General features: G+C 45.2%; 1 protein-coding gene across 5 annotated transcripts in view; it reads left to right on the top strand.

Annotated features, from left to right (window-relative positions):
- The window catches only part of LOC149357774 (anaphase-promoting complex subunit 10-like), a 93,997-nt gene that overhangs the window by 39,924 nt on the left and 35,381 nt on the right, over positions 1-18,692 (top strand). For 2 of the 5 annotated variants that reach the window (XR_016291890.1, XM_089584928.1), the window contains 2 exons: positions 3,127-3,207; positions 3,281-3,443. The exons of 1 other annotated variant lie outside the window; for it this stretch is intronic. Coding sequence is in view for 2 of the 4 variants with exons in the window: in XM_089584928.1 (XP_089441054.1) it covers positions 3,144-3,207; positions 3,281-3,443 (227 nt within the window). In the remaining 2 variants the exon portion in view is untranslated. Of the gene's footprint in view, positions 1-3,100; positions 3,208-3,280; positions 3,444-18,692 lie in introns of those variants that run through there. 2 more of the 5 variants (XR_016291889.1, XM_089584927.1) reach the window with 2 other exon arrangements.

The raw sequence follows: 18,692 nt of genomic DNA, 5'->3' as shown, positions 1-18,692 counted from the left end.
GCCTGGCAGTTCCTGTTTCGTTTACGGTCAGAGTCATGCACGGAGCCACCCAGGCAAATCAAATTTCACGACAGGAGTGGCAGTCAGTCCTGAACGTCTGTTTGAAGAGCGCCCATATTGGAATATTCCGCTTCATCAGTGATTACGTTTCCACGACGGCCGTAGAGTACCTCGCGAACAAAGTGACATGCATAGAGAGCCTTACGCATCGCTCTTTCTTTGTTAGCGTTACACGCAGCGACCGAAGGCGTATCGGTTGTGGAACGGATGACTCTCGCTTCGCCAAGCGCCGCTATGTTTCCACGCCTTGAGAGGGCCAGACTGGGGACCGCTAAGGAGCTAGGTGGAAGCCCCACTAGACTAGCGAAAATTCTCCCGCTTTTTAGTTATTTCCCTGCAAAAGTAAATTAACCCACGCTTTGTGCAACCAGCAGAAAGGTTTCTCGGCCCCATCGACAGCGGAAGGGTCCTTGTGCACTCGAAAACGCGTCGTGCGCTGAACCGACGAACTAGTTAAGACGGCGACAAGCGGCTCGCAGCCGACGCGCTAATACAGCGGGCGACAACGAGGCTATGCTCGGAGGCTGGATGGCGAATAGTCGTGCCGAAAGCTACGCGCTGGGACGTTCGCCTTTCATTCCGGCTCGGCGGTACACTACGCTTTGCAGCTGAGTGGAGAGGCGAGCAGAACTTTTTGCATGCATGCGTGGAGTTTAGACGGGCCCATGGAAACTTCATAGTTCATTCGGAGTCTCCACGTTGAAAAGGGTAGAATCCTGAATCACTATCACCATCCTATTTTTTACACTTGCATACAGTAAAGTTTTGTATAACAAAGTACGCAGCAGTTATACCTGTTCTCACAACTTGGAAGCTAATGGGAAGACCAAATTGAGTAGAGGAGAGCTGTCGCGATGGCTCAGTGGTTATTGCGCTCGTCTGCTAACCCGAACGACGGGCGTTCGATCCCGGCTTTGGCGGTCGAATTTCGATGAAGGCGAAACTCTAGAGGCCCATTTAGTGTGCGATGGCAGCGAACGTTAGATCCCCAGTTGGTCGAAAGTTCCGGAAACCTTCACTACGGCGTCCCTCGGAGACTGAGCCGCTTTGGGACGTTAAACCCCATATAAACCAAACCAATGAGTTGAGTACAGCGCAGCGAACTATGGCAGGAAAGATGATAGAAGTCAAGTTGAGTAACCACTTGAGCCATGCGTGCCGACGCCGCCGACGCTCCAAGGTTCGCGGGAAGCGCTGCCGGCCCAGACGAACTGGAAGGCGCGCACCGCAACATCCGCTCTCGAGTAAACCCGAGTCGCAGCGACGTTCGCCGGAATGTGCGGCTGGCCCAGTTGCTTGCGTCTACCCTTGACCGCCGCCGGCGCATTCGAAGGGGAACTCGTGCTTGTAAGGTTAAAAAGGAAAAGTACAAAGTGGGTTAGGGAACTAACGCTAGTTAGTGATATCCTAGTCGATATCGAAAAAAGAAGAAATGGGCAAGTCAGGCCATGCGTTGCGAAGGCAAGGTAACCGATGGTCCTTGAATGACGGAGTGGAATCCAAGAGAGGGCAGGCGTGGCGAGGGGCTGTGGAGTGCGAGGTTGGGTGTTGAGATTAGGAAGTCCGCGCGGTAAGATGGCCGTAGTTGGCATAGCAGGTGGTTAATGGAAGGCTATGGGAGAGTCCCTTCAGCGCACGTAGTTAAGCTGATGATGGTGGTAGTGAAAGGAATCTACGGAGTTGTAACTTTTTTAAAACGCATAATGTTTGCGCCACCACGTTTATACCGAACGACAGCTTAATTCATTTGAGAACAGTCTGAACCCTAGCAGTGCAAACTTATTGAATTAGCGCCAGAGATTGAATTAGCGCTCTGGCAAAATTACTTCGCGCTTGAAACAGGAATATTTAAAGAGTCCTTTCTAGAAACATTATTACTCTAGCTCTCGGACTATTGTTAACACCCGAACAAAATTTTTTGACGGCTTGATGTTCAACAAGTATGACAATTTCACCAAAATGTGCTTTCCGAAGTTCGCTGCGGTGTCAGGCTGAAAGGCTAGCTAGCGGCAAAAAAAAAACGTCTTGTGGGTGTGGCACGATGGTAGTCATTTGCACACGCGCACTCTGAACTTCTGCATGAACTTCTGACGCATAGGCAGTTAGTGCTGCATTTTCATTACCACGCAATTATGAGTCATCACCCCTCAGAGCGTGGAGGTGTATTCATGCTTTCTGTTGTGCTTTGAGTCTCTTTGGCGAAATATCAGGATAAAGCACTCCGACGTGAATAGCGGTTCTCACGATGTGGCCGCATTTGGATACAAATTAAGATCTCTACTGACCGCCACACGGAAATTCGTCATGAGTAAAGGCAGTGGACTGTTGAAGGTTCTTTAAAGCTGAACAAAAGGCGCACCACCAGATGAAATTATCAGCTCTAGAATATTGATGCCTCTTGTTTGTTTGATATAGGCAAACATAAAAAGAACTGTTTTCGTTTACTATTGTGATTGGCCACCAGAGTAATGCACGACTCTATCGACCATGGCCCATTGTTACCAAATACTGTTTCCTGTAAAATTAGGATTTATTCGCTGAATTTACGGCGTTTTTATGTTCTAAATAAATTGTGTGTTCAGTGGTGTTTGTGGTAACGGTTGAAAAAAATGCTAGTGTTGAAGGGCATGTGTTGCGCAAGGATTAATAAGTACCGTTCCAAAATAAAGTGTCCTGTGCCGGGAAGAGCCGCAGAAGCGAACACGATTCATCCACACTCATCATCTTCTTGTCCCATCGCTTACCAGGCTGAATATTGTGTGGCCGTGAATAGGCCGCGTTGCCCTTTTTGCGCGCTATCGTTGTGGCCTGGTTTGAGTTGTGTGTCATGTATTTTCGCACTGTGGCCGAGCGCAACCCGTTTGCTTCTGTTCACTGTAACGGTAGCCGCCCTGAAAGCAAGGGCTTACGAACCGTAAGTAAAGTATATCTACTCATACGTGTGATCCTGACTATAGTGCCGGCGTTTAAGGAGGACGCTGGGGATAGTAGGAACTTCCTCCTGGTTAATCATTTCCTTCCTCCACTCTCGTCTTATCAGGACCATGAACGCTTCCTCTGCTCTAGACCTCTCAAATTTGGAGATGCCGGGCAATGTCCGTGAAGTGGGAGCCGTGGCTGTGTGGTCGCTGTCGTCCTGCAAGCCTGGTAAGCTATGAGGCAACTCCCGACCGTCAAGAACGGGGATTCTGATGTCTCTTGTCAACGCACTTTTTCGCAGGATTCGGCGTCGATCAGCTGCGAGACAACTGCCGTGATACATACTGGCAATCAGACGGGGTCCTACCACACGAAGTCAATATTCAGTTTGAACGCAAAACGGCAATACAGGCGATCGATATCTACGTCGACTACTATCGCGACGAGAGCTACACACCCAAAAGGTACTTGGCTATTGTCACTCTCATTGACATAACTAGTTTGCGCTGTTGCAGAGAACGCAGAAAATTTTTCGTAGGGTACGTGGGTTTCCGGCTTTTTGATGTCAAGAACAAGTTGGCAGACGTCTATTTGGTGTTCAAACGGTTCTCGTCCGGGAGTGCTCGTGCGGCCATCTTTCTCGTCGACTTCGAGTCCAAACGCGATGCTGCTTTGACTCATTACCACGATGCGCGGCTTCACTTACAATGGTTTAGTGCATTAAATGGCCTCGTCGAAACGGCGTTTTCTTCTCGCATTACTTCGCTTCTGCGTTGCATGTCATATCGATGCCTCTGGAACCATATCCAGGGTGCACGCGGTCACACGTTCCAAGTTCCTGTTATTTTAATGCTGCCACATCATTCAATTTCTTCCGGCATAGATTTTACCAGGAGACTGCTGAGGGTATTGCACCCGCATTCACCGCGCGTGAAGATGCGCGGCCGCTACGTGCGGGAACAGAGCTGCGTCAACGTGCTCCCATGGTTCTCTACTAGCGTGAAAATGAGTTTTTTACCGTGATGTTTAGATAGGCGAACCTGCATGCCTACCACTGTACAAGAGAGGATGAATGTTACTGTGTGTGGGAAACAAAAAAATGTTTAGTGCTGAAGGTGGTGTAAGATTTAAACATGAACCGTGCCCTAATGACTGCTGCCCCTCTTTTTTTTGCCCGCCGCAGCGGCTCACACACTTTGACATTCGGTAGCTTATATCAAGATCGCGCTATGGAATCCCGCGGCCGCATTTCGCTCGAGTCGGAGTGGAAATGCAGAGTGGCCGTGTGCTATTCATGTGAGTCCATGTTGAAGAAGCCAGGCGGTAGAAATTACGCGCGCGCATTACTCTGGAGCCCTCCTCTAGAAGCTATATACTAGAGACCCCGCCTTCTAAAGAACGGTTTCGCAAGCCTTGGTCGCCCGACTGGGGACAAATCCAGTCTTCCAAAAACACGGTTTTATTCTTGATAGAGGAAAGCACCTTGCAAGGACACAACATTGGGCAGCATTACAATTTAAATATAAACATATTTTAAACTTTTCGTGTCTAAGAAACAATCGACCATACAAATATTCTCAAAACAAGCTAAAAATTTACAGTTTAAAGAAGGAATATGCACTGTTCATGCATCTTTCAACATATAAACGAAGACCCAAACAGAAATCAAAGAGCAGAAGTTGTAATGACAAAGCAGCAACACAGGGAATTGAGGGACGATTTTATGGGAGGGACAATTTGAGCTCATTCGCAGTGGCAGCTTGAAGAAAGCTTGTGTATTTTACTAAGATGATTTTCACTGTTCTTCACATTATACATAGGCTACCGCACAATCCAGAATGTGTTTCTTCGCACAGTAGACCTCTCAATAAGGTCGTCTGTGGTGTCACTGGAATTTGTTTTGTGGGCGAGCTCTTTGTGTCCATGGAGAAGTGCTATGTTATTTAATCGAGCTTGTCCTATTATTCACCTGAGATATGTTCTGACGCGACAGAGGCATGAAAACGATCTCAGATGTGCATGACGTGATAGTCAAAGCAATTTTGACAAGCTTAGCCACCTCGGCAAAAGATCTCGCAGCCACTCACAGTTATCGCCAGAAAGCATCTCAACAACGTCCTGAAATGTCTTCAAGGGTACATTGCGCTGACAAGCAATATCTGTGAGCATACTACGGTGAAGGTTGAGCCATTCAGGCTCAGGATCTTGCCCGTAGTATTTCAACACGTGCGTGCTTTCACCATTTCCTGCGAAAACTGCTGAATCTCTGCCATGTGCTGCCACGTATCTTGTGGATACGTGTCATTTGGCGGGGAATGTACCTTGTCCACCACCTCGTAGAGCCGCTAAAGGTACATGTCCGCAAACCAAGGAAATACGTGAGGTAGAGATCCCTCGTCATATTGTCTTGGAGTCTCTCCTTTGCTGTTGTTGTTGTCCTCAAGAAGCAAATGGGGCGTACTTATGGCGGGGGATTGGCCACGACACAGGCGGCAACTGACAGGTGCTGGAAATGTAAAAAAATGAAATAAAATTAAATAAGAATTACATAGGCAATAATAAAAAAGAATAGTAATAATAATAATAATAACAATCAGTAAATAACTAAAAACGAATTCAGATTTTGTGATTTAGAAAAACAAATCAAATATTATGAGATAAGTGACTCAAAGAGGGAACGGAGCTAAGCGTGCCATGTTTAGAAAGCTTTGGTTACAGAAAATTTTTAACGTGAGAAACAGTATAGGATGGCAGCCGTTTCATGTCTGTCAGAAAAATTTCACTGGCGGAGAGCAGATTCCAGTTACTGTGCCAAGAAAAGGAAGCACGAAGACAGAACAACCCTGGCAGACAGACTTAGACCGAGCTGTCGTAACGGGTGCTCTAGCAGGCGCCTCGGTAAAGAGGAGAAGCGGCGGAAGGTCAACAAGAAGTGATCTATCATTTCGGGTTCAGCGCAGAGCGGACACAACGGGGAGACCGCAGACCAGATATATGAAGGTAGAAGTTTAATTGAGGCACGAGGAGTCAACGTAGACGCGACCTCAAGGTTGCGCGATCGTCATCTTTTACAGCGCCACGGGTAGAGAAGTTGTTGGAAGTTGGGAGAGGAGGTCACTGCTGATGCTGCAAATTTTTTCAAGAGAAGGTACCTGCGAACCGTGGCCGCACTAATATTTGCGCAGGGTGGAAGGAGATACTCGACTGGGCCTTGAAGAGATGCCTGCGCAAGGACATCAGCAACCTCATTTAAATAAATTCTTCTGTGTCCAGGCTCCCAAACTAAACGTGATGAACACACTTGGGGTGTTACCAAGCGTTTTGAGTAAGCGGAGTGCCTGAGATTCTGTAGACGCGGTTATAGATGAACACAGGGATAATGAATGCGTCGTAATTATGAAAGAAGACTGAGAGCTGTTTAATTTGCGCAAGGCCAAAAGTACTGCTAAAAATTCGGCCAAATAAATGCGCATGTAATCAAGAAGGTGGACTGAGGACGATCGGTCAAGGAAGAGAGAAAAAATGCCAACAACCCGCCTTTTGTTCCTACTGTGAGGCGTCTGCCACAATGAGTACATGAGAGTTAAAGCGCATCAAGTAATCCTGTAATAAACCACTGAGCAAATGGAAAGGAATTAATTTTGCATGTTTTGGAAACATGTCATAAAAGACAATCTGAATAGACGTAGAATTGGTGCACACCGGAAGTATGTCCGAAGTGCATACATTTAAGTCGTTAAGGAGAGATTGCACAAATCCGTGGAGTATCGAAACGAGACCAACTTTCGTTGAAAAATGGCCTAGGCTGACGAAGGAATATGAAATTTGGGGCATGAAGCGACAAATCGCACATTTTTACAAAGGTTTGGACTGTACAGAGCCAAAATCTTGAATGCAAGGATGGAATATACGTGCTTCCAGGTACAAAACGGAATTAGCGACAAATTTTGGAAGACCTGGACAGAGGCGCAACCCCTCCCGCTCCAAGATAAGAAGGCGGCGAAGTTTATACGCAGGCGGCACAGAGAATAAGCCACAGCCGAACTCCAGTACTGGGCGGAAGTACATTCTATAACCCACCAGAAGCGAGTGCCTTCTCATGCCGGAACGAACGTTGCTCAGCCTGAGCAGCATACCGACTGCTCGGACTCCTTTCGCAATGTGCTCTATATGCGCCCGCCAGGAAAGTGAACGATGATAAATTACTCCGATGTATTTTATACTTTGCACTTGACAAATTACATGGCGCCGCTAAACAAAGGAGATATTAACTAGATAAGGGAGCGGAATAACCAATAAAGCACATTTAGTGACATTAAGGGACAGGTTAATGTTCCCTAAACATTGGTCTAGGACATTGAGGTAAGACTGTAAAGACTAGTACCGAGAGTATATGTCACGCTCGGAGGCAAAAAACGCGATGTCAACTGCATATACATAGGTTGAAACCTTATAGCTGCAGGGAATACTCCTTAGTAAGATGTCTAAAAGTAGAGGGGACAGGACCGCACCTTGGAGCACACCTCTCGCTTGTCGAAATCTGCTTGAGGAAACATTTCAGTTCAGTTCAGTTCAGTGCATTTATTTCAGTCATGTACAATGGCTGAGGAGAAAGGAAAAAAAGCCGCGCACGCGGCTTGACAAAGCTCCCATCTCCCGTAGCGGCTTGGCACAGCGATGACAGACAGCAGTAAAACAATAACAAGAGAATGCATGAAATAACAAATATGTACAATATCTTCATAACAGATCACCAGAATAGTCTCTGTACTGTTACATCCACACAAATGATAGTTTAATGACAGCACATGGATACTTTGTTTATTATAGAGTTGGATATCATTCGTTCTTTTGTAAGAACATATTTCTGACAGCGTTATATGAAACGGAAAGAATGGATAGATTAGTGAAAGTGTTTCTATTGAAGAAAGACGGTAACACATACCTGAGAGTTTGAAAACCGTAATTTGTGCGTGGACAAGATACATACCAATATTCGTAGTGTCGTGTGTTGTGAACTGCGGTATTTTCCCTGTAGATTCGCAAGGTGAGCAAAAAATGTGGCGTCACTATGTACCTGAGATTTGTACTGCTGAATTACACGGTACTGATGAATAACCCTTGCATCCATAATGCGGTATTTCGCAAATAGAGCACTCGTATGTGCTAAGTATGTAGCACCCGTATGTGCTAAGTATGTAGCACCCGCAATAACTCTGACTGCATATTTTTGTAATGTTAAAACCTTCTGAATATTAGTTTGCGTCGTAGTACCCCAAAGCAAATGACAATATTTAACATGAGAGTCAAAGCGGGCATGATACATAACAAGTTTTGTCCTAGTAGGTATCATGCACTTTAACCTTCTGAGTATGCCGACAACGCGAGCTAGCTTACTCTCCATTTGCTCGATGTGGTAGTCCTATAACATAAATTCATTGAAGTGAACACCAAGTGTTTTTACGACATTAGTTATTTCTATCATATTACCACCCAATACTAAATCTGTATGTACAGCCCATTTGACATTTTTAGCTCTAAAAATATCGCCTTTGTTTTACGTGTGTTTATTAGTAGGGAATTTTTTTCAGACCATGAGTTAAGTTTAATCAACACGCTGTTAGCCTTTTCTACTATATCATTCGCGCTGGTGCCGGACAGAAATAAATTAGTGTCGTCAGCGTAAATTACGTATTCTGTTTCGGAGTCAATCTATACTAAATCATTAATATATACATTAAATAATAAGGGACCAAGGATACTTTCTTGAGGTACCCCATGCTTTATTTTATTATAAGTAGAGCGATGATTATCAATAGAAACGTACTGATATCGGTCAGTTAAATAGCTGGTGATAAGAGATAGTGCCTTGTTCCGGACACCGTATGCAGAAAGTTTCAGAAGAGTTTCGTGATGAATCCTATCGAAGGCTTTGGAGAAGTCTATGTATATTCCAAGGGTTATTTGTTTACATTCAATGTTATTTAGGATTATTTCTTTTTGCTTCAGGAGAGCCATTTCAGTAGAGGACTTAGGTCTAAATCCAAACTGTCTTGGATTTATCACGTTGTATTTTTCAAGAAAATTGGGAAGTCGTAAATGTATTGCTTTTTCCAAGCCCTTAGAAAAAAATAGGCAATATTGACACTGGTCTATAATTACCAAGATCGTTTTTCGAACCACCTTTATAAAGAACAACTACTTTTGCTATTTTCATGTCCGAAGGGAAAATGCCGGTAGTCAAAGACAAGTTGTAAATATAAGTTAAAATTGGGCAGATAATGTCCAAGACGTACATAACAGGTTTCATTTTCAGTCCAAAAGCATCTTCACTGTTTGTATTGTTCATGCCTTTATATATATAAAGCACCTCATTTTCGTCACAACATGTTATAAAACCACGAGCTGATGGGTGAGTTGGCTATTCATTGTTTGATTGAAGCAGCGCAAGGCCGAAAGCCAAACAAGAGAGCAGAGAAGGATCAGCGCTGTGTTGTCCGTTTCTTTCTCTGCTCTCTTTGGCTTTTGGCCTTGCGCTGCTTCAAACAATGTTATAAAAATACTGTTACTTGTATAATTAGTAATGTAATCCAATGCCATATTGTTGTGTTCACTATCAACAAGTCCACTGAAATAGCTAATAAACTTATTTGCGAGTGCAAGTCCGCCATAACTAATGCCTTCCATTGTAATACTGTCAATTGCATTTGTAGAGTTAGGGTTCAAGACTCGATTCAACCTATTCCAAACTTTTTTTTGATCGGTCAAACCAGCGAACATGTTAAGGTGATAAGCATTCCTAGCTTTTCTTAAAGTTAAGTTCAGGTTGTTTCGGTACCTCTTGAACGTCGCCCACGATTCTGGACTGCGACTTTGTAAGAATTTCTGATAGAGGGAATTTTTCCTGGCAATCATTCGAAGAATATTCGAGGTAATTCAGGCTTTACGAGCTCGTTTTGGTTTCTTTACATCTTTGTACGGAAAACTGTTACGATATATACAAGCGAATATCTTCAGAAAACAACTAAACGCTATGTCAGCAGTCAATGCAGCAAAAACTGGTTCCCAGATGACGTTCATTATTTTGCGTCGAAATGTTTCTAACGTCGTTGAGGTGATCTGTTGTATTTTTACATTTGTTTGTTTACAGTTTGATTTTAATACAGGCACACTATTACATACGATGTAAACAGGCAGGTGGTCACTAATAGCATAATTAATAACCCCGGTTGAGAGCACATAAGTTGCGTTATTTGTAATCAGCAAATCAAGAAGTGTTGCCGTAGTGGGTGTTATGGGTGTAGGTAATGCCACAACGTTTACAAGACAATATGATTCCATTAGTAATAATGGTCGTGACTTTCTGGGTGTATTTTCATGCATATCGACATTGAAATCACCACCTATATATGCAGTGTAATTATATTCAGTGGAAAATTGAAAAACATGCTCCATATATTGAAAAAAGTTCTCAACATAACCATTTGGGGGGCGATACAGAACAGTGAAGAGGGACTTATTGCTACAAACTGAGAGCACCTCATAATCAGGTGCAACCGAAGTAATCTCATGAACCCTTTCACACTGAACACTATCAAGCACAAACGAAGAAACGCCTCCACCTCTTCTGCTTGTTCTGTTTAGGAAGTAAGACTGGTAGTTGAGCAGCTCAGGACAATCAACTTTGTCTTTGACCCATGTCTCAGTAAGCATTACCACAGAGAACATGAATTTAAACTGTTCAAGGAATGCACGTAACATGTCATGTTTATCGCGAACAGACTGAATATTCAAACATAGCACTGAAAAATGGTTAGACTGACCCTGAACCTCATTATTAATATCATTCGGAGAGAGGTAAGTATCCCTCATATAGAAGGAACTGATTACAATCAAGAGCAGTGACTCACTCCAACAGCTGCCTCAAATCGTCATCGCATCGAATCACGTGTGCCAGTTCCCCGTTCGCCTTTCGTACAAGCACTTTGTTGTTCCGGTGCCAGGTATACTTGTAGGCATTCGCATCAGCCCATTTCTTCGCAGAATCGAGAAGCGTTCTGTTCAACCGAGTCAGGTTTTCTATGATAGAGACCTCAGAGTCAGACGTTCTGAGTGATTTGCCTTTCAAAAACCATTGATCTCTGAGCTTCTGGGAAGTGAAACGAACTAGAACACCTGGAACTTTGCCTTGTTTCGCGGGAAGCCTGTGTGCAGCATCCACATCGCCCTCACACAGCTCAGGAAGCTGAATTGAGTGGGCCACATAATTTACTTTTTCAAGCAAATTCTCACCATCTTACTCCGAAATGCCATGGAATACCAAATTTTGTCGTCTACTCCTCCACTCCAAATCGTTCACAGTGACCTTCAGATGATTCACTTCCTCAATGTTGCTACAACTTTCAAGGACAACAACTCGCTTTTGAAGTTCCTTAATCTCTGCCTCTTGTCTGGCCTTTGTTTTTAACACTTCATCATATTTCTCAGACATTATATTGATCGACTTGTCAATACTGTCAACTTTTTCTGGAAGATGTTCAAGTTTCTCAAGTCTCGCAAGGATAGCACTGAGAATGACAGGTATATTGACTTCGTCTCGCTCCTTGCCGCCTCCCGCCCCTCTCAGGCGTGACGAATAGCATGTGCCACATTTCCAGACCTCGAAAAAGCCTCAACCTTTCCCTTCGCAGCAGCTTCTGACACCCCAGAGCATTGCGGTTCTGGAATATCATTGGCGTGAAGTTCTAGAGGCTCTCTTAGATTACTTTCTGCATCAGCTTAACCATGCACTGCCAGTCCATGGCATCCATGGCACGCAAAGTACTGCAATCAAGATGATGTCGCTATCAGTGCTTTACTTGCGTGTTTCATTTCCTTTTGCTTCCCAATTACACAAGCAGATACTACGTTCACCCTCGCATTGATAGCTGCGGGTCCGCTCATGGCTGCATTATGCAGATTCGAGCCCTCATGGCTCTTAAATCTTTTAAGAGTTTTCTTGCAGTTACGAAAACTAATCGTCAGAAACATCAATTGAGAGTCCTTATCCTTGGAAGTATTTAGCCGAAATATGCTCACAGCACAAGCAGCGCGACAGGTCCCACAGAATACCTACTCCACTGACGCGTCATAAACAGCCATTCGCACGCCTTTTTCCAGGTTGGTTGTTAACGTCGCCCTGTTGTGCTTTACCAATAAGCGGCTGCATCCTCACGAGCAGTTTGCATGCGTGCGTAAGCAGTGGTTACAGTGGCAGATGTCGAGCCTGGGCAGCTAAGGCAAACCTCGGTATGTTGAGACGAGCTCGTTGAAGGTCCCGCGCAGGGTGAACTGGGTGTCCTTTCGTCGCTCTCTTCGGGAGGTTTGTCCTTCCTGACGAGATATCTGTCCATTGTTCACTGTTTTTCACGACTTCCTGAATATGCAATACCCAGAAGGAAATGAGCGCCGAAAGCGACACAAGAAAAAAGAAACACCGATCGCTTATTTCTGCTAAGTACCGCTGTCTGTACGGACATTGAACAAAGAGTTCACTCCCAGTGATAGCGTTGGCATAGCTTTCAGTCAGCAAAGCAGAAGCGACGTCATTCATCCACGGAATAAGCAGCAGTCGCTTGTCGGTTCTCAGCTATTCCGACAGGCTCAGCTTTACAGAACATGTGCTACTTGAGCCACCTACCGGCTAGTGGTAACGAGACGGCCCCAGCCCCCCCCCCCCCCCCCCCCTTCGGAGTCGGAGTCGGATGGCCACCATCATCCGCCAGCTGCGAACGAAACTGGTCACGTTTCGTAAACTTGCCTACAAGGCTTCGCTACAGGCTTTCAGGAGAATTTGCTCGAAAGCTTGTGCTTGTACAGTCGAACGTACCTGTGGACATAACTTCAGCCCATGCTGCTGCGTGTAGTGCTGCATCCAGCGACAGTGACTCCGAGTCCGAAAGCAACTGGCTTATAGGTCAGCTTTCATGTTCTGTTTCTCGGTGGAAAAAACAAAGTTCGTTTCACAAACATGACATTTATATGTGCATACTAGCCTGAACTTCGCAGCATTATTACTCTATGTTTTCGCCGTGTTTAGCAAAATTTCCAATTTTTCATGAAAGAAAGCCTGAAAAAAGTTTTTTTTTCAAGCCGTTCAAAATTTCCTGAAATTCCAGGCAGAACGTCCGAAATGCTTTGGCATCAGCTACTGCGCCGTGCATTTGCGATTGAAGTTCACTTTTCGCTTTTTAAAACAATCATAGCTTCAGGATGCTACGGACGGAGAAAAAGTTTAATCTATTTGTCGTAACGCTGACAGCTTATCCTGGCGAAAGTAGAGCTACGACTTGAAAGCTATTGCTACCTGGCCGATTCAAAAAATGCCTTCTGGGTAAGATTTACCATGCCTTCTGTATTTCATTCTCCCATTTTACTCAACATGACTGAACCGCAAACCAACATAGCATAACTTCTTACTAACTACATATACCATCTGATTTCATATTTCCCCAAAGCAGTTTCAGTGCCTCTTTCGGTATGTTTCAGCGTTGTCGTTAAAAGACCAAAAGGATTCTAACAAGCCACCACAGCCTTTCGTCGCAATGCCAACGCCGATGTACCACACTCTCTGTGGCTCTTTTTAAAACCATGCGCCTGCAGTGGCTCCATGATGAACAGCGCCACAGTGAGCAGTGCCACGAACGCCGCGCTCTATGACGCGTCCATACCTGGTAGGCAGCCTGATGATCATGAGTCATGAGAGATGCAGAGCGCCGCCCCAAGAAGAAAAACAGAACGTTTAAAAAAAATGGCTGTTGTTTAGCTCTGGTTAAGCCTTGTCGAGTAGTGATAGCTACAGACCCCCGGCTGCGCTTAGGCTTCGCTTGTAGTTAGACATGTTACTAAACTTAGTGGTTTTCCACTAGACTAAGAAAGGAGAGACATTGTGGTCAACCAACGAATAAAACTTGACTGAGGGCGCAGCGAACGCCCAATGGCAGGAGCGGTGGCCGCGCGGCACCTGCGAAGAGCCGAGTTGCTGGAAAATCGAGGGCCTCTGGTGTGACGTCACAGTAAGGCCTCAGCTCAATCGGCGGCGACGGCCAAGAGGTGAAAACCTGGCGTAACGTAGCTATCGCTACGAAATTCTCTTCGTCGGCTTTCTGTCGTCAAGCGCCACTCAGATGGCACACTCCCCCACAGGAGTAGAGCAGGCGCGAAGGCTAGCCGATGGGGAGAGCAGGAAAGGAGAATAGGAGAGGGTCTTTGACAGCCGGATCGACCGTACTCGGCAGGCATTGTAAAATTAGAGGAGGCGCTGGGCGATTAAAAGGATTCTGAAACACTGCTTGAAGGAATGCCCACTGTACTTGAGGTGATTCTTTGTTCACGTATCTGCTGACTCAAGAAGGATGTCAGGAATCGGCCCATAGGAACAGGAGCTGTTCGATAAACAAATTTCAAAATACAAGAAAACAAAATGTTGCCTCAACTAGATTTTAGTGTGGTTTCCCATTCCCATTCCACTTTCCCAATGACGACATTGGGAGGGGACCAATCCAAACAGCCTATCTGAGCCCTTCGCGGAAGTTTGCACACCATAGTTGCCTGTTCCCTCTCACTCCTTGCCAAGGCTAGTAGCGTCGTTTCCATAGTTACAACCATGCGGACGCCCAGCTGGCCCAGCGATGCTTCACCGTCAGGTCGACAGCGGAGAAGAGAACATTGATCAACAGCCTTCCGTGACTTATCCGAACTCGAGCGCGAGATGCTGCGACGGAGTGACGACCTGCGCGAGTTCACAGCTCGTACCGCTACCGCCACCGCCGCGTACCATGTTTTGCCACTACGCGCTGTTGACGGGAACGTTGCGCCATCTGGAGCCGCCTCCCGGTAATCCTCCACCTATGATGCGCACTGGTAAATGTGAGACGGATTTTTTCTTTGTGTCCTTCCCTGGCACCGAAACGAACGCTTGTAAAATGCAATGACTCGATCACATCGATTCCACCAAGCCGTTCTCTCAGGGTATCAAACCGGAACCGAACCTGAACGCAAAACCGGAACCGAACCCGTACTTTTGCCGGAACCGAACCAAAACGATTCAAAGGAAACGTTCCGAACAGTTTTGGCACTAGGTACGGCCGCACTTTTTTTTTAAGCATGGCATACTTTTTTATTTTCAGACAAAATGAGATGTGCCAGCGCGTAAATTTACCCACCGAGAGCTGTCTGCACTAGGCAGTGCTAAAATGGCATCCAGTCTATGCGAGAACAAAACTGACTGAAGGAAGTCTCGGGTCTAGGAAGAAAGCTAACTTGCGCTTCTGCAATGTGCTTTCAGTAATTCGAAAGCATTCTGCGTCACACTGATGTGAAATCTTGCTTTTAACAGTGTCTATTTTTCCACATGCTTACGTATACTATCCCGGTGGAAAGAAACGCGAACAACGCGGCGCCTACGCACTTCGCTGTTCGAATTTCTTTTGATCGCGCTTCTGCCTGGGCGGTAAGAAAAAGACATTAGAGTCGTACGAGAATGCATCACAGACGACTGTGGCGTCTTTTTCCTACAACCGAAGTAAAAGTGTGGTGAAAAGAAATGCGAACAGCGGAGCACCTAGGCCACGCTCTGTTCTCATTTCTTTCCATCGCCCCTGTACACATTTAATAGAATTGTTGGTTGGGCTCTAACTCATAAAGCACTGCGTAAGAATGGCTTCCCTTTCTTTGTGTTGTGTACTATAATTATGTGAAACATAGGTGCAACAGCGCGCGTTGTGCAACAATTACTTTCGGAGGCATTCCTTGCGTCATACAGCATACATTGAGTAAGACCCCTCACGATGGCTTAGTGGCTGTGGGGCTCGGCTACTGATACCAAGGACGTCGGTTCGATACCGGTGGCGAGGCCCCATAATGATGGCGGCGAAATTCAAAAACGCGGCGGCGAAGTGCAAAATGTGAGCGCACTTTGAGGAACCCCAGCTAGTCTACGTTAATCTCGAGTCCTCGACTACAGCGTTCCTGGTGGACTCCGCGTCGGTTTGAGACGTTAAACCTCTGATATTAATACTATTATTGCAAAACAAAGGAAGTATGAATTGCTGTTTTTTTTTCAAGAATCCGAACATTGTTGCACGCGACGGAAATAAGCAAGGAAATGCTGGCTTATAGAAGCGTAGAGATACTTTGAAAAAAAAATAATGATGGCACAAAGATGTAATGCGAAAATACATACGCTCGCTGCCATGCGACAATGATTACGCCTAGACAGATGTTACCCAAACGAAATGTAACTGCGATGATATGATTTTGTGTTTTGCCGATGCGTTGAAATTGTTCCGCTTATATATATAAAAAAAGATCACTGCGACTACCCGCATTGGGGGAACGCGAAAGCATTGACGCCTGTGCCACACTTGTCTATCGCCTCTCCTTGCTTCACTTGCGACTGTTTGCCTCTGTTTGCTTCACTTAGCACTCTTTGCCTCTTTTGCTTCACTCGGGACTCTTATCATTTTTTTTACTTTCACATCAATTAACTCTTTTAAGGCGGAAGCCTTTAATGTCTCATCGTTGTAAGCAGGAGTTGTCGACAGATATGTCACGCTTTTCAAATGGTCGAAACGGTCGTGACGTCACAGTGCGCGAATTTCAAACGGGCCAATTGTACTTCGGCTAGTAACCATGCAACCAATTGAAGGGATCGTATAGTGATGCTCCAAGTAAGAGGGACTGAGTTTAGTTAATTGCATAATTACCCAATTAGCATAATTAACTTTTCTAGTCAGGCCATATAAATAAATAAAACCGAGTAGGAAACTGGTCGAGCTCAGGAATCGAACCCCAGTCTTCGGAGTGCGAGACGAGCATGCTATCCACTCCGCCATGCCAGCTCGATGGTTTGGAGTGAACAAAGGCGCGTCTAGTGAATACGGTGTCTTCGCTCACTGCCATCCTCCTCCCTTCCCTTCCGGCGAGGTTTAGGTGTCCACCAAGATATGAGAGACAGATACATTTCCTTTCCTCAAAAACCAATTTACCGACGAGCGAGGCGTAGAACCGAATGGGCGAAGGCGTTCTGTGGACTCCCTGGCAGCGTTGCAAGACGCTGTCGCATTCCACTCTTAGAGGCGAAGCTTACATCTTAACCACACATCAGTGACCGCACTTAAGGTCAAAAAAGTGCCCCCATAAATTTTGACGGGTGTCCACCGAGATATGTGAGACAGTTACTGCGTAATCTCCTTTCCTCAAATGTTAAAAACTGAATGTTAAAAACTCGCGTTCGGTATTTAATTTTAACAGACCTTAAAACAATTCTTGATAGCAGGCAGTTGACCATTAGTTTCTTTGTTTCTTTCGTTTTTTTATCTTCCTTTTTTCTTTTTCTTTGTAGTCTGTGTTCCTTAGTTTGCGTTCTTTGTCTACAAATGTTTGTATTGTGTCTTAATTTGGTACCATCTTTCATTCTTAAAATGCTGCGCTTAATTTACTTAACTCAATGTTATTATGAACAGGAGGTCCCCTTTCAGTCATTCGACTAGGGGACCTCCTTCTGCATATCATTGTACACTGCTCAAATGATTCACTAATAAAAAAATTCTGATTCTGATTCTGACAATTTTAATTTTCTTCACTGCGGGCCCTCTTTGTCTTTCTTCTTTCACTCCCACTTCCTCCCTTCCTCTACGGTGCGCTTCAGGTGTCCACCGAGATGACAGAGAATTACTGCGCAATTTCCTCAAAAAGCGTTGCGTTCAAATGGCAAGGCATCGCTCCGAACGGGTCTTGGCGTTCCGTGGACTCCCTGGCAGCGCTACAACACGCTGTCCCGTTCCACTCCTAAAGGCGAAGCTTAAGCGTCTTTAATTAGCAGTTAATTAATATTCAGGCATTAATCAGTAATTAGCCATTAATCAGTGAGTTGTCATCACTTGGTAATTAATACTCAATTATATGTGACGCCACCAGTGCCACAGAGGCAGTCAAAGTGGTGCGGAAAACGCTTTCGCCTCTACGCACTTTAGACAGTCAAAGTGCCCCCTGAATTTTTTAACCTGGTTTACTCTTTCTTTAAGTCTTTTTTTGCTTCATAATATTTCAACGTCCGAGCCCCTTTTGATGTGACGTCCATGGCTTTTTTGACGGCTTTTTGTCTTTTTGTCTCTAATTACTCCATATGAACCATAGCTCTTTTGTTTGATTAATTACGTTGATTAATTACCTTCTAATCTATTTCAAGCCTTCATCAGACTTAACCGAATACTTCGCATCAGCCAAATTCAGCACGCAGCGGGTTTTGTCATCCTCTATCTCATAAAGTCATTATTTTACACCTAACTCTTTACGGAACGTTGCAAGGCCTGCGGACGTGTTTCGCGTCCACTTTCATCTGACACGAAACCCCGAACATAGCCAAACAATGCTTTCGCATTAAAAATGCAACTCGCTAGTGGGCAGGTTCGCTACGCTGTTCTCGGACTGCTGTATGTTAAATTCTCTGACCGGTGGCCTACATCTATCTGCCTCTTGTTGCCGCACATGATGGAAGCCAGCAGTAACCGAAACTAAGCAGCCCGGGGGATGTATTTTTTTCAATAGTTTATGGTGTTCATCTAAGGCAGCTTAATAGAAATTATTTTTAAATGCAAATTACTAGCACAGCCGCTGGTGCGATCCGAACCCACGACCTCCGAATTTCGCGTCCAGTGCTCTACCAACTGAGC

The sequence above is a fragment of the Amblyomma mixtum genome, chromosome 3 (genome assembly GCF_055824585.1).
Source record: "Amblyomma mixtum isolate Tamu chromosome 3, ASM5582458v1, whole genome shotgun sequence".
Taxonomy (NCBI): domain Eukaryota; kingdom Metazoa; phylum Arthropoda; class Arachnida; order Ixodida; family Ixodidae; genus Amblyomma; species Amblyomma mixtum.
Note: the sequence above shows the minus strand (reverse complement) of the source record. Positions and strands in the feature narration are given on the sequence as shown.